The sequence below is a fragment of the Rhineura floridana genome, chromosome 3, assembly GCF_030035675.1.
Source record: "Rhineura floridana isolate rRhiFlo1 chromosome 3, rRhiFlo1.hap2, whole genome shotgun sequence".
NCBI classification, from domain to species: domain Eukaryota; kingdom Metazoa; phylum Chordata; class Lepidosauria; order Squamata; family Rhineuridae; genus Rhineura; species Rhineura floridana.
Window position 1 is genome coordinate 200,225,698 of NC_084482.1, and position 13,146 is coordinate 200,238,843.

General features: G+C 43.8%; 1 protein-coding gene across 5 annotated transcripts; it reads right to left on the reverse strand.

Annotated features, from left to right (window-relative positions):
* Nucleotides 1–1,182: 1,182 nt before the first annotated feature.
* LOC133381086 (zinc finger protein 436-like) lies at nt 1,183–13,049 on the reverse strand. 5 transcript variants are annotated; one of them, XM_061619600.1, is made up of 4 exons: nt 12,873–13,049; nt 10,865–11,004; nt 6,499–6,625; nt 1,183–4,467 (listed from the first exon to the last, which is right to left on the reverse strand). In XM_061619600.1, exons 2-4 carry the CDS (start codon nt 10,991–10,993, stop codon nt 2,474–2,476), a joined length of 2,250 nt encoding a protein of 749 aa, XP_061475584.1. In that variant the 5' UTR covers nt 10,994–11,004; nt 12,873–13,049; the 3' UTR covers nt 1,183–2,473. The 5 variants fall into 5 exon arrangements, with proteins under 5 accessions (XP_061475584.1, XP_061475585.1, XP_061475587.1 ...); XM_061619601.1 differs by lacking the exon at nt 10,865–11,004 and having other exon boundaries at nt 12,873–13,046; XM_061619603.1 differs by lacking the exon at nt 10,865–11,004 and having other exon boundaries at nt 6,499–6,585; nt 12,873–13,045.
* Nucleotides 13,050–13,146: the final 97 nt, after the last annotated feature.

The following is a 13,146-nucleotide window of genomic DNA, read 5'->3' on the forward strand; positions in this document are numbered from 1 at the left end:
CTCCGTGTGTATTTGTAACAGCTGTCCTTATTTCTTGTTAAAAAGTTGTCCCTAGTGACAGATGCAGGTGTAGGCAGGGTTTGAGTACCCGTCTTAATTGTCTGCAAGAATACTGAGGAGAAATAGGAGTGATTGTTATTCTAGATTAAAAAAACAACTTTTTATCACCCCACTTCTGAGTATCATAGAAAAGGCAGTGGGGTGCAGTGGTTAGTGTTGAATGGCAGTTCAGATCCCTGGTTCAAATCTGTTCAGCCACAAAGCTCACTGGGTGATTTTAATCCCGTCAGTCTCCCTCAGCCTAATCTACCTCACAAGGTGGTAGTGAGGAGAAAAGCAAAGGGGAGGGAGTGTACAGGATATATATTATAATCTTTAAAAACATTATTTATGCAGCACGATCAGTGAACGTGGCACCTTATAGGATTTCCTAGGGGAAAAATAGGTCCCTGCTCCTTTGCAGCATACCATAGGACAAACATAGGAAGCTGCCTTATACTAAGTCAGACCATTGGGCCACCTACCTCAGAATTGTCTATGCTGACCGGCAGCAGCTTTCCAGGGTTTCAGGCAGAAGTCCTTCCCAGCTCTACCTGCAGATGCTTGGGACTGAACCTGGGACCTTTTGCCTGTGCTTTTACCTCTGAGCTATAGTGAATATGGGAAAATGTAGTTCTACGTGCTGAAAACATTGTTATTTTGAGGAAAGAGGATTAAGGGCCTATACTTTGGCAAAGGATCTTGAAAAAGATTAAGTTTTTGAGGAAGTATTTGAAAGGAGATAGGTGACACGTATTTATGGGTGTAATACAATTGACAGACCTTACATGGTTGTTGTAAAGATTTCTGAGATATTGTTGTTATTGTTATTATTATTAACATTAGTTGCTTTCCTTGCAAAGCAACCCAAAGCAACTTACAATAAGATTTAAACCAATTATAACAAGCAAACCCATTAAAACCACCACCAAAAAACAGATCAGTACAAATAAAGATAGGACTTGCAGGACATGCTACATTAAGAGGCCACTGCTATCTAAAGCCCTTCAAATTAAGGGACAAAAGCCCAGGTAAAAAGTAGATACTAAATGAGAAGTGCTTTGAAAATGCTATGGTGCTAAGTAAAAGCTGTAGTTAGTATTATAGAAATACACAGGACAAATCTTTAGTAGTTTTCATTTCAAACAAGTTTAATAAAAATTGTCAATAGAAAAAAAACCCACTTAATATTACAGATTAGCCTTCCAATTCCAGACTCTTATTATATGGCAAAGGATCTATTCTTTTGGAAGACAATATATTTTAGTACAAATCTACACAGGTTTAGAAAGGAATGAAAAAAAATCATACACTACAAAAGAAATGAATACAACCAGCATTTTTATATCCTTGAGGGATTGTTGCGGGAACTCGAGTGTTATGAGGACAGGTAGAGAGAAATGTGCATAAGAAATGCCATCTTCCATACCCATTATTCCCCAAGAGACAACAGCATATTAAGCTGTCTGAAAAACAGTTCAGCAATTGTCGTGTTAGTGGTTCAATGGAATGTGACTGTGTGCATGACTCTAAAACAAAGGAATTTGTATGAATAAAAGTGAAATGATTTATAAGCATGCTTGTGGATATAGTAGAACAATGAAAACAATGGTTTCTGTTTGCACATTTAGTATTCTGTTAAAGTTAGTTAACACCAAGATCCTAAAATAATTAATTGCATGTGCAATAAGGATGGGAACCTGTGGCAGTCCCAAGTGTTGTTGGACTACAGCTCCCATCATTCCTTAACAGTTGGCTTGCTGGCAGGGGCTGATGGGGGTTGGAGTCCAACATCCAGAAGGCTATAAGCTCCACATCTCTGAACAGGTTGGTTCACACTTTATCCCTTTGGTATATAGAAAGGCTTTAAATGCAAGAAGTAGATTGTTTTGTGTGAATAACCCACAGATTTGTATATTTCTGCATTCACATGTGCTGGGAAGCTGTAGTTGATCACACACCAATGTGTATGATCATCATATATTGCTATCTATATGTGAGCTGCATGATGTTTCCTGCAGGGAAGTGCTTCCTGCGGAGAAACATGGAGTATACAAAATGACTTTTAAGCAGGGTTGGGGACCGTGTGGCCCTCCAGATGTTTTGGTGGACTACAACTCCCATCAACCCCAGCTAGCATTGCCAATGGTCAGAGAGGATGAGAGTCATAGTTAAGCAACATCTGGAGGGCCAATGGTTCCTTGACATGCTACTCTTCTATGTGCAGACAGTTTCCATTTTTAAAATAAGGGTGAAATAGCTCCCTCTGGCAATCTTTGGAACTAAAAGTCGTTTACTGTGAACTAGGCTATAGTTTCTCCTTTGCAAGTATTCTTTATCTAGCAGGTACTGATATACAACTGAAAGTTTCCCCATCATAGAGGTTCCTCCCTTGTCTGGGTTCTTTAATGTTTAATAAGATCTGACTGACATGTCACTGAATATTCACAAGACTTGTTTCCTGTATGACTTCTCCAGTCTGTGATATAATATGAGCCATGACCGAAGGCTGTGTGTTTACACAATCTCCCTCATGTATAGATTCATTTGGGTTCAAGATAATCGGATCCTGAACTAAAACTCCCTCAACCTGAAAATATGGCCTCAATCCTACATGGGTTCTCCCATGCCTAACAAGGTGCGACCTCCGATTGAAGCTTTTCCCACAGTCTGGACAGCAGTAGGGTTTTTCTCCTGTGTGGATTCTCTTGTGCCTAATGAAGTGTGATCTCCAGTTGAAGGTCTTTCCGCACTCAGAACACTTAAACAGCTTCTCTTCTCTGTGGGTGCTCACATCCATTTTAAGGACGGAGGAGTTATTGTAGCTTTCATCATCACCACTTAGGCATTTATATGGTTGGCCTCCTGCAGAGACCCCCTCATGTGCATTCATGTTTGATATAAAAAATGGGCCATGGTTATAGCACGTTTCGTGGTTCAAACATTTATACGGCTGGTCCTCTGTGTGGATCCCTTCTTGTGGGTTGATGCCAGTAATAAGGAGGGAGCAATGACTGTAGCTTGTTTCACTGTTTGGACATTTGCACAGCTGGCCTCCTATCTGTGCTTGACCATGTGGATTAACACCACCAATAAGGTGGGAGCGGTGATTGTAGTCTTTTTCATCCTCCAAGCATTTATAGGGTTGGTTCTCTGTATAGATCTGTTCAGGCAGATTCACGCTTGACATAAGAAGGGAACTATTATTGTAACTTGCCCGGCTGTCCGGCCATTCATATGGCTGGTCTCCGACATGGGTTGCCCCATGTGTATTCAGGTGTGATCTCCGGTTGAAGCACTTCCCACAGATGGAGCATTTATATGGCTTCTCTCCCGTATGGATCCTCTCATGTCGGAGGAGCTCAGATGTCTGGCTAAAACTTTTCCCACAGTCTGTGCAGGAATAGGGTTTCTCTCCAGTGTGAATTCTTTCATGTCTCATCAGCTTTGATGACTGGTTGAAGCTTTTCCCACAGCTGAAGCATGTATACGATTTCTCTCCTCTGTGGGCTATCTCATGCCTAATCAAGTTGGATCGAATACTAAAGATTCTCCCACACTCTGCGCATTCGTAAAGTTCTTTTTCCAGATGGGTTCGCTGGTGTCTATTCAGCTTTGACTTTTCTATGAAACTTTTCCCACACTTTGAACATTTATATGGCCTCTCCCCTGTGTGTGTTCTTTTATGTGTAACAAGGTGAGACTTCCAGTTAAAGTTCTCCCCGCAAACAGGGCACATAAAAGGCGTCTCTCCTGTGTGGAGTCTTTTATGTGCTAGAAGGGATGAACTCTGAGTGAAGCTTTTCCCACAGTCTGTACAAGAATAGGGCTTTTCTCCTGTATGGATATTCTCGTGTCTGATCAGAGTTGAGGCATGACTGAAGCTTTTCCCACAATCCGAACATTTATATGGTCTCTCTCCTGTATGGGTAATTCCATGTCTAATGAGGTCCGATCGAAAGCTGAAACTTTTCCCACAATCAACACATTTATATGGTTTCTCTCCTGAATGGGTCCTCTGATGCCTGTTACGGTTTGACCGTTCGGTGAAACTTTTCCCACAGTGTACACATTTATATGGCTTCTCGCCTGTGTGGATTCTTTTATGTGCCAGAAGGTTTGAGGCCTGCGCAAAGGTCTTTCCACACTCATTGCACATCCTTGGGCTCTGAGATTTGCGGATTCGCTTTCTGGCTGGGCTTTTGCCAAGATCCTGGGGGCCTTCCGTGCTAGAAATGGCATTATCCATTCTCTTTGATAAGTGGTGGTCCACCTCCTTCCCTGGCTTGCAGTAATTTACTACAGTTTCTCCTCTCTCAAGGCATTGGGAAACTGTTTCTCCTGCTAATCCTGGTGATGACCCTGTTTGTTTGCCTTGCTCTGCCTTTTGCATCTGAATATCCTCTTTGTTCTCATTTGCCTGCTCACCTGTTAGAAGAAACAGAAGATTATAACACAGTGCTTATTCAGAAGAGAGTCAGGAGTATATTAAGGATGTGTGCTCTAGTTCATGAAAGCTTATGCCACAACAAGGCTGCAATCCTACCACACACTTACCTGGGAATAAGTGAACTCAGTGGGACTTAATTCCAACTAAAAACACATGGGATTGCAGAGATTACTTTGCAAGCCACCCAGACAACTTCTGTTATAGAATGGCTATATTAATATAGTCAATGATAACATAATAATAAATTTTAAGATGCCAGAAGTCTCAGTCTGTGCTGTCACATGGAGTGGGAAGAGGGTAGACTGGGATTGACTGGTAGGTCTCTGAGTGATATACAGTAGATGAGCAAGAGTTTCTGACTCACTGTTGTTGAATAGCAACAATAACAAAAGTTCACCACCACCACCACCTCATATTTGTTACTGAATTTCTTTATGCACGTACCCAAACAAACATTTGCTATCATTTCTGATGTTCAAGCAGCATGCGAAGTTGGTGGCCATCCCTACGTCTAATGGTAATAAATTCCATAGTTTAACTCTGCACTGTGTGAAGAAGTACTTCCTTTTATTGGTCCTGAATCTTCCAACGTTCAGTAGCGCTGGATGGCCTTAGGTGCTAGTAATAGGAAAGAGGAAGAAAAACTTTCTGGCCACTTTTTCCATATCATGCATCATGTTATCCCTGATTCACTTTTTCCCACAACTGAAAAACACCAAACCTTTCCTTGTAGGGAAGCTGCTCCAGCTCTATATTAATTTTGGTTGCCCCTTTCTCCACCGTTTCTAGCTTTACACTATCCTTTTTGAGGTACGGCAGCCAAAACTGTAGACAGTATTCCAAGTGTGGTCACATATCCAGGGTGCCACTATCGAAAAGGCTTTCTCTCTGATTGTTACCCACCTTGCTTCATTCAGCAGGGACATTCAGAGCAAAGCCTCTGAAGAAGACCTTAAGATTAGGGTAGACACATATGAAAAAGGGGCTTTCAAGAAATCTGGTCCCAAGCTGTTCAAGGCTTTAAAGCTTAAAACTAGCACTTTAAATTGGGCCTGTAAACAGAGAGGGAGGCCGCTGCAGTAGACAAAGCCCAGGAAATCTCCAGGATTTGCAGTCCAACCGCACACCTTTTTCAGACGGAGAGCTGTGGTGGGCAGGGCCAGAGCCAAAAGTGGGTGGAGCAACAAAAGTACATTTTACTTTTGTATTGTAGGCTAGTTTCTATACACTCTTCCACACACCCCTCTCTATCCTACATCCAGACAAGCGTCATCATCGACATTCATGGACACATCCCAGCCAGGCCAAAACACTGGTGTGAGTCAGGGCTGTTGAGCGGTGTGGTTGGAGGAGAGCCCCTTTTGGAAGAGCCACATTCAGCCCTAGGCCTGAGGCTCCCCATTTCTCAAATACAGCTTGCCTTAGGTAAGCATAGAAATATGTATATTGTTGCCCTGCCCACTTTTGCCTCTGGGCCTGTCCACCACTTTGGTGTGGCCCTCGAAAGGTGGCCCAAAAGGGAATGTGGCCCAAAAGGGAATGTGGCCCAAAAGGGAATGTGGCCCTGGAGCTGAAACAGGTTCCCAACCCCTGCTGCATTTGATACCTTTCTATATAAACCAATGGGACCTGCAACAAAATGTTACAGCATGGAGTGCTGCTGTTCAAGATTCCAGTCTCTCCATTCCATACCCATTTCTCCCCACTCCCCAACAATCAACATCCTGCGGCCACTTAGCATGCTCAGTCCTCATTGGGTTGCTTTGGGGTCCCTCGCTCAAGTTCCCCTCTAAAAATGTCTTATTCTTCTGCAAATCTTGAAGACCCCCCCAAGCTTGCCAATCTCCCTCTCTTGTATACAAGTAGTGCCATTTCGGCTACCATAATTATCAACGCTCTCCTCTTAGTATTGGAAACAGAAGGAATGTTGTGAGACATATACACGAGTGGGAAAATTAATGTTTTGAGCCCCCAAACATCTACTGAAAAAAGGATGAATGGATCTTTACCCAGAAAGCCCACATTCCCATCCACCTCCTGCATGATGCTCTTGTACAGGATTCTTTGATCTGGATCCAGCAGAGGCCTTTGATCATCTGGAAAATACACAGCAACCTCTTTGAAATTTACTGGCATCTGAAAGACAAAGTCGCTGTCCAGTCAGTCTTTGTACTGTCCCGCATTTTCAACCAGCTTTGCTTGCAAGGTTAAAAGACGGCCCAACCCACACCAAGCATCACTTTACAGAAGTAGCTATATCATACCAAAAGATATCCCTGGAAGCAAGCAGTCATTCTGCTGGGCTACAACATTAAAGGGAACCTAAAGAAAATTTAATAGAGATCATGTCTGAGATCTATATATCTTTTTTTGGGAAGCCTACTATGGGTGGAGAGAGACAAATGATATACCAAATTAAGGAAACAAGGAGAACTGCAATGTGGACTACTCCTGTACAGGGTTCTAACTAGCTAGCCAAGCCTTTTTCCAGGTATAATATTTATTTATTTATTTATTTTATTTATTTATAAATAAATATCACATAAAAGAGTTTGCACACATGGATTAAGTGACATGAGCACGTTCCCTATAGCACACCTCCCTTTAGCATGCTTTCAAGGGCCTGGATCCATGCTTATTAGAAAGCCATTATACTGAGGCTTGTAGTGTTAGGCAGAACCATTATTTTAAAGCTTTCTTACAGCTCTGGTTTTGCTAAGCTGTGAAATGCAGGCTCATTTCACAGCGTAAGAACATCAGGACAGGAAACAGTACACAGCACCTGGTGTCTTATCAGGATGTTTTGGCTACAGCAGTTAGATCAGCTGAAGCTGTGGGAAAGCAGCATGTAAACAACTAGAGAGTATTTGCTTGATGTGGCAGGTAATCAATTGGAGTTACTGTTTTGTTGGATTGTTATGTTTTGAAATGATTTGAAACTATTGTTACGTTTTTGAATTGATTGCTATTAATGTCGTCATTTGCATTTTTGTAAGCCACTCCGAGCATATTTGTATGGAAAAGTGGCATATAAATTCAACAAATAATAATAATCTCTTGGCCACTTAAAAGCACAAGACTAAGGATGACCCAACCGAAAATCAGCCATCTTTTTAGTATGAAGGGCCTGTACAGAGCACAGGGGTTTTCAGACATCAGACCATGTCCAGGAGGGCCCAGAGAGCACAGTCACCTTGACCCACAGGAAACTGTCATAGCTCTTAACAAATGTCCTAACAGGCACAAAGGGCTGTAAATATCTGCTGTTTCTTAACCCTGTCTTTAATAAATATTTTGTTAGACCTTATGAAGCTGGTGTCTTTTATTACCTTGCCTGTATCAAATGCAAATCCTAGCCCCGGCATAGCTACCCTATGGTGTCACACCAGGATGCTCCATTCCATTCCCAACAACAGGAACCAGCAATCACTAATGGCCACAGAGCATGCTCAGTCCTCACTGTATTTTTGGGAGCTCCCCCCTGGGCTGTTTCCTAAAGTTTTCTTGTATTTCTGCAAACTTTGGCACTCTCCCAAGCTTGCTACTACCTCCCTCTTGTGAGTGGATGGTGTTGTTTGGGCAATGTAAGGATCCACAATCTGATAATGTGTTTGCTATTCATTTATAGGATAATGCTTAAATTGCAGACATAGCTTGATTTAGTCCCCAAGATCAGGGGGGAAACACAACTCAGGAAAAAGCAACCACAGAGCTAAACTTCACCTACAGTCTTTGAAATCTTTGTTGCTATCTGCTATAAGAGTTCCATTTTCATTTACTGAAACAAGCCCTCCTGGTAGCCAGTGATGGTGGGAGATGGGAGGCTAAAAAAAACCCTGGAGGGCCACAGGTTAGGGTCAGATCCTCTTCATTAAAAAAAATCCATGTTTTAATTGTGTGTTCAGTTTTTAATAGCTTTTATTGTATGTTGTATTTTATTTGTTTTATTTGGTTTGTGAGCCACCCAAAGTTCTTTTATGCTATGGGGCAGCTATATAAATTCACTTAATAAACTATTAAATTGTATTAATTATTAATTTATTAATTGCCTTTCACACAACTCTCAAGGAGATTTACAATCATGCAGTAAAAGGTGGCTTACAATCATACACTAAGACACTAAAACACACACACACACACACACACAGCTGAAAAAGCTTGTAAAAACAAAAAAACGACTTCGATTGTTTCTGGAAATTACAGATAGCACACAATCCAACTCACATTTCCACTGGGCTGAGGGGAATTGGATTCAGTTAATCTCCACCTGAGCTAGCTGGGTCCTGGCTCAGCGGGGCTATGCTGGCTAAGTCCCTCAGTTCAGCTCAGCCAGGGCTCAGCCAGCTCAGCCAAAGTCCTGAAAAAGAGGTGTTCTGGGGCTGTGTCAAGGGTGTGTCAGGGGAGGGACTGAGATGAAGAAACTTAGGCCACATCCAACACATGTTCGGAGTGCTCCTGCAGGTCCCAATTCAGCCAAAAGCTACACAGGGGAAAAGGTTGATGTAATAAAATTAATACAGTAGAAGTCAATGGTGAGGGCTTACTCCCCAGCAGGGGTATTTAGAAGAGCAGGCTTTTGTTTTCTGGTCCCTGCGCGCAGCTCCCAGCTGAGCCGGCATTCAGCCAACCCAGATGCTCCTGTACGGCAGTTGGATGCAGTAGAACTTTACGCCGGCTTCTCTTGCACCGGTACCACTTCGGCCGGCTTCCTCCTAGTTGGATCGCTCTGATAGTGGGTGCCTGCTCAGAGTTCCTGTGGAGCAGGCACCTGACATTTTAGGGACTTGAAGAAGAAACTGTCCTGCAGAACGCAGTGACCTACTGGGTATATAAGGGCTAAGGCAGTCTCTCAAGTAATAAACAAACATAATAAACAGCTCCGTCTGCCCCACACACTTTGGGATCATTCTCCCTTTACAAAACTCCATTCACACCGTTCCAAAAATTCTATCTTTCCTCAGCCCTATTCCTCCTGGACCCAGAAAGAGACACAGAGAGGCAGCATCTTCCTTTTTATCTTTCCCCCCAAAAAATCTGCCCCCCCCCAAAATGCTTTCTTGGCTGCACGTGGTCTCTCTGGAAATGCAGCCCAGCGCTGGAAAGAGCTCACTCTCTCACTCCGGCACAATGGATTCTCTGAACGTACTGGGTACTTATAGGCCAACCCCCCCCACCTCCAATTTCACTTGGTACCCTACACAAGCCCCTTGTTGCTGTATTTCATACAGCCCTCCCTGCATCAGCCGCTCTCCCACTTCAAAAATACATACATACATGCCTATATATGATTTTTCAACACCTACATTTTTCTTACCCACATCTCAAAATGAGCATATAAGAAATTGATCCTACCTCTAATTAGATCCCAGTTCCACCCTCTCCATGCTGGAAATTGCGTCCCTTCAGATGAGAAACAAGTTTGCTAATCGAGGCCTGTTTTTCTGGCATCTGTTGTCCCTCTTAATGTGCCTCAATCCCTACAGGAAGAGTTCAGCGCTGCTAGGCTGAGCAAAAAGGAATCTGGAGGGCAAACCCCTCCCCCCTCCCAAAGCAGCAGCAATAGCCAGGGGCCATGTGGTCAACTGCAGCCCAGAAGCATGGTTTGTGGCGGCCCCAAAGATCTCCCCCAACACAAACACACACAGTCTTTCCAACTGAGCAGCAGCCCTGGCTTGCATACAGAACGGTAGCCTTCGTAGCTCAGTAGGGTAGAGCATCTGCTTTGTGTGCAGAAGGCCTCAGGTTCAATCCCCAGTGTCTTCAGGCAGGGCTGGGAGAGACCCCATGCCTGAAACTCTGGAGACCCTGCCAGTCAGAGTAGACATTACTGGGCTAGATTGTTTGACTCAGTATAGGACAGCTTCCTATCCTTCTCAACAGGAACAAATGGTGTTATGGGTGGGGGGAAAAGAAAACAATGTTAACTGGGAAGGAGAAATCCAAGGTGATAGCTGCTCACCCCTGGAGTCCTACACAAAGCGACTGAGATGTTCAAAACTACATCAGACCCTTGCCTGAGTTCAGAATGAGAAACACAGACCAAGTGAGGCAATACCTACTAACGGAACAAATTTGTGTTTAAAAGGATGGATGCCAGGTCTGTCAGCAGCTACTAAAAATAGCAGCATGGATGTGGACCCTCCAAGTCCAGTGACAGGATACCTCACCAAATTCTCAGGGTAAAGAACAGCGAGAAGCTGCATCATTACATACAAATATAAGGAGTCCTGCTGGATCAGGCCAAAGGCCCCATCTAGTCCATTGCACTGTGGAATTTGCTCCCATAAGAGGCAGTGATGGTCACCAGCTTGGATGGCTTTAAAAGAGGGTCAGACAAACTCATGGAGGAGGACAAGGCTACCAATGGCTACTCACCACGACTGGCTGTCTTCTACCTCTCACGTTGGAGGCAGTATATGCTTCTTTCGAGCAGTCGCTGGAACCTGCAGGAGGGGAGAGTGCGGTGGCACTCAGGGCCTTCTTGTCGGCTTCCCATTGAGGCATCTGACTGGCCACTGTGAGAACAGGATGGTAGACTTGATGGGCCTTTGACCTGAATTCAGCAGCCTCTTATGCTCTTATATCCCACAGTGGTCAACCAGATGTCTATGGGAAGCCCATAAGCAGGGACAGTGTGCATTCATACCCTACTTTGAAAGGATCCCAAAAGCATTCTCTTAGCCGCCATGTGGAAAAAAGGGTGTTGGAGTAGATTATTATTATTAGTAGTACTTATTATTATTCTTAATTGCATGCTATTCATTCAGATCTTGAGTCTGGCATCTCCAGGTAGAGCTAGGAAGGACTCCTGTCTGAAACCCTAGAGAGCCTGTGCCAGTCAGCAGGGACAATACTGGGCTGGATGGACCAATGGTCTGACTCACCATAAGGCAACTTCCTATGTCCCTATTTGTTAGTTGCTTTATACAAAACGAAATGTCTCCAAGAGCGACTTAACAACAAAATAAACAGGTAAAAACAATTCAAAGCTGGATTTAAAATGATGTACGATACAAAATTCCTAAAATGCTCATCCAGCAACACAATAAAGCCAAATCCTACCTCACCCACTAAATGATGAGCCGCACAGCAGAGGCTTACTCAACCACCAAAAGCCTGGGTAAACAAAAATGTCTTTTATTGAGCATTTGTTCGGAATGATTTGTTTATGGGGTGGTTACACGACAGTGAGCACTTGTTCCATATACATCCTGATTTGCTTGTGGAGTGTTAATACATCTTTCCGTGAATCATTCATTCATCTCACACTTTTCAATGCATTTCCCCATCACTTTCCTAACTGCAAAAAGACTGTTCTTTAGTAAAAAGTAGATTTGTTTTGGTAGGGTGACAGAGCGCTTTAATCTACCTGGTACGTGCTCTTGCAAAACAGTGGAGGCCACCAATAACCAGGGCTGAATTTGTACACACAATAGTCTGCATCACACATCATGGTAAGCCAAGAATACACAGCTATTCCTTGTAGTTAGTTGTCAGAGAAACAAACCATAAGCCCTGATTCACATGCAATGCTAGGCCAGTGCTCTGGTCTGTTTCCTCCCAGGAGCAGGGTGGGCATGTTTGCAGTAGCATGCTGATTATTTTTATTAATTACATTTATTCATCATTTTCCACAAGAAGATGAGAACAGGCTGTAGCTCAGTGGTAGAGTATCTGCCCTGCGTGCAGAAGTTCCCAGGTTCAATCCCCAACCGCATCTTCAAGTAGAGCTGAGAGAGAACCCTACTGGATTTCCTTCAAGAGAGAATCTAGGACTGGTCTGGATTTCATGGCTTCTTTTAGAATGCCTGCACCCACCCACAGTAACTTTATAAATGTTTGCCAAGGCCGGGACTGCTAGTAACAAAACATTAGGGCAAGGGACACGGGGGGGGGGGGAGGAGAAGAAAAAGGCTCAAAGGAAAATGCAGTCCAGTATCTCTTTAGGAACGAAATAACCTACCCCCCAAAAAACTACACTGACCACGAACCGAACATCCTGCAGAGGAGAAGGAATAAAATGTGGGGAAGCCAGACATTGCACTCCTTGGGCTGGAGAACCGGAGAGTCAAATCCATGGGGGGGGGTGAACAGGGAGGAGACAAGATAGGAATGGGGAGGAGGGAAGGGAACACCTTGTACAGAAATGGGATGATCCCGAAGACTAGCGGCTAGTCCCTAAGAATTTGAATTATTTTGTGCAGATCTAGCACCTGAAAAGATTTGAACCTGGCTCTTTCCAATTTTAAAGATTGGGGGTGATTTCCCCCCCTCCCGCACCGTCCTAATGGGAAAGAGCCATGGGAGAAGGAAAGGTGCTTGTTTAATAGAAGCACCCCGAGTTTCCCTGCGTGCAAAACTAACTCCTGGAGAGAGTCCATACCTTGCTTTATTGTTAACGGAGTTTTTGCAGCGCTATTCTGCGCAGCTCAAGCCAAGCGGGTTCCTTTTTGAAACGATGACGACAGGCCAGATTCAGTGAATAAACAGCCAGGGGGCGAAGAAAGAAAGGAAAGACTTTTATTATGATACAGGGACACGCACCACGCTTCTGGCACGAGCATGCGCACTCACAGCCGCCGACGTTCATCTCGTGCCCTTAATTTACCTACGGATGACTTTGGCAATTTTGCTTACAGGTGAGGGAGTGAGGTGGG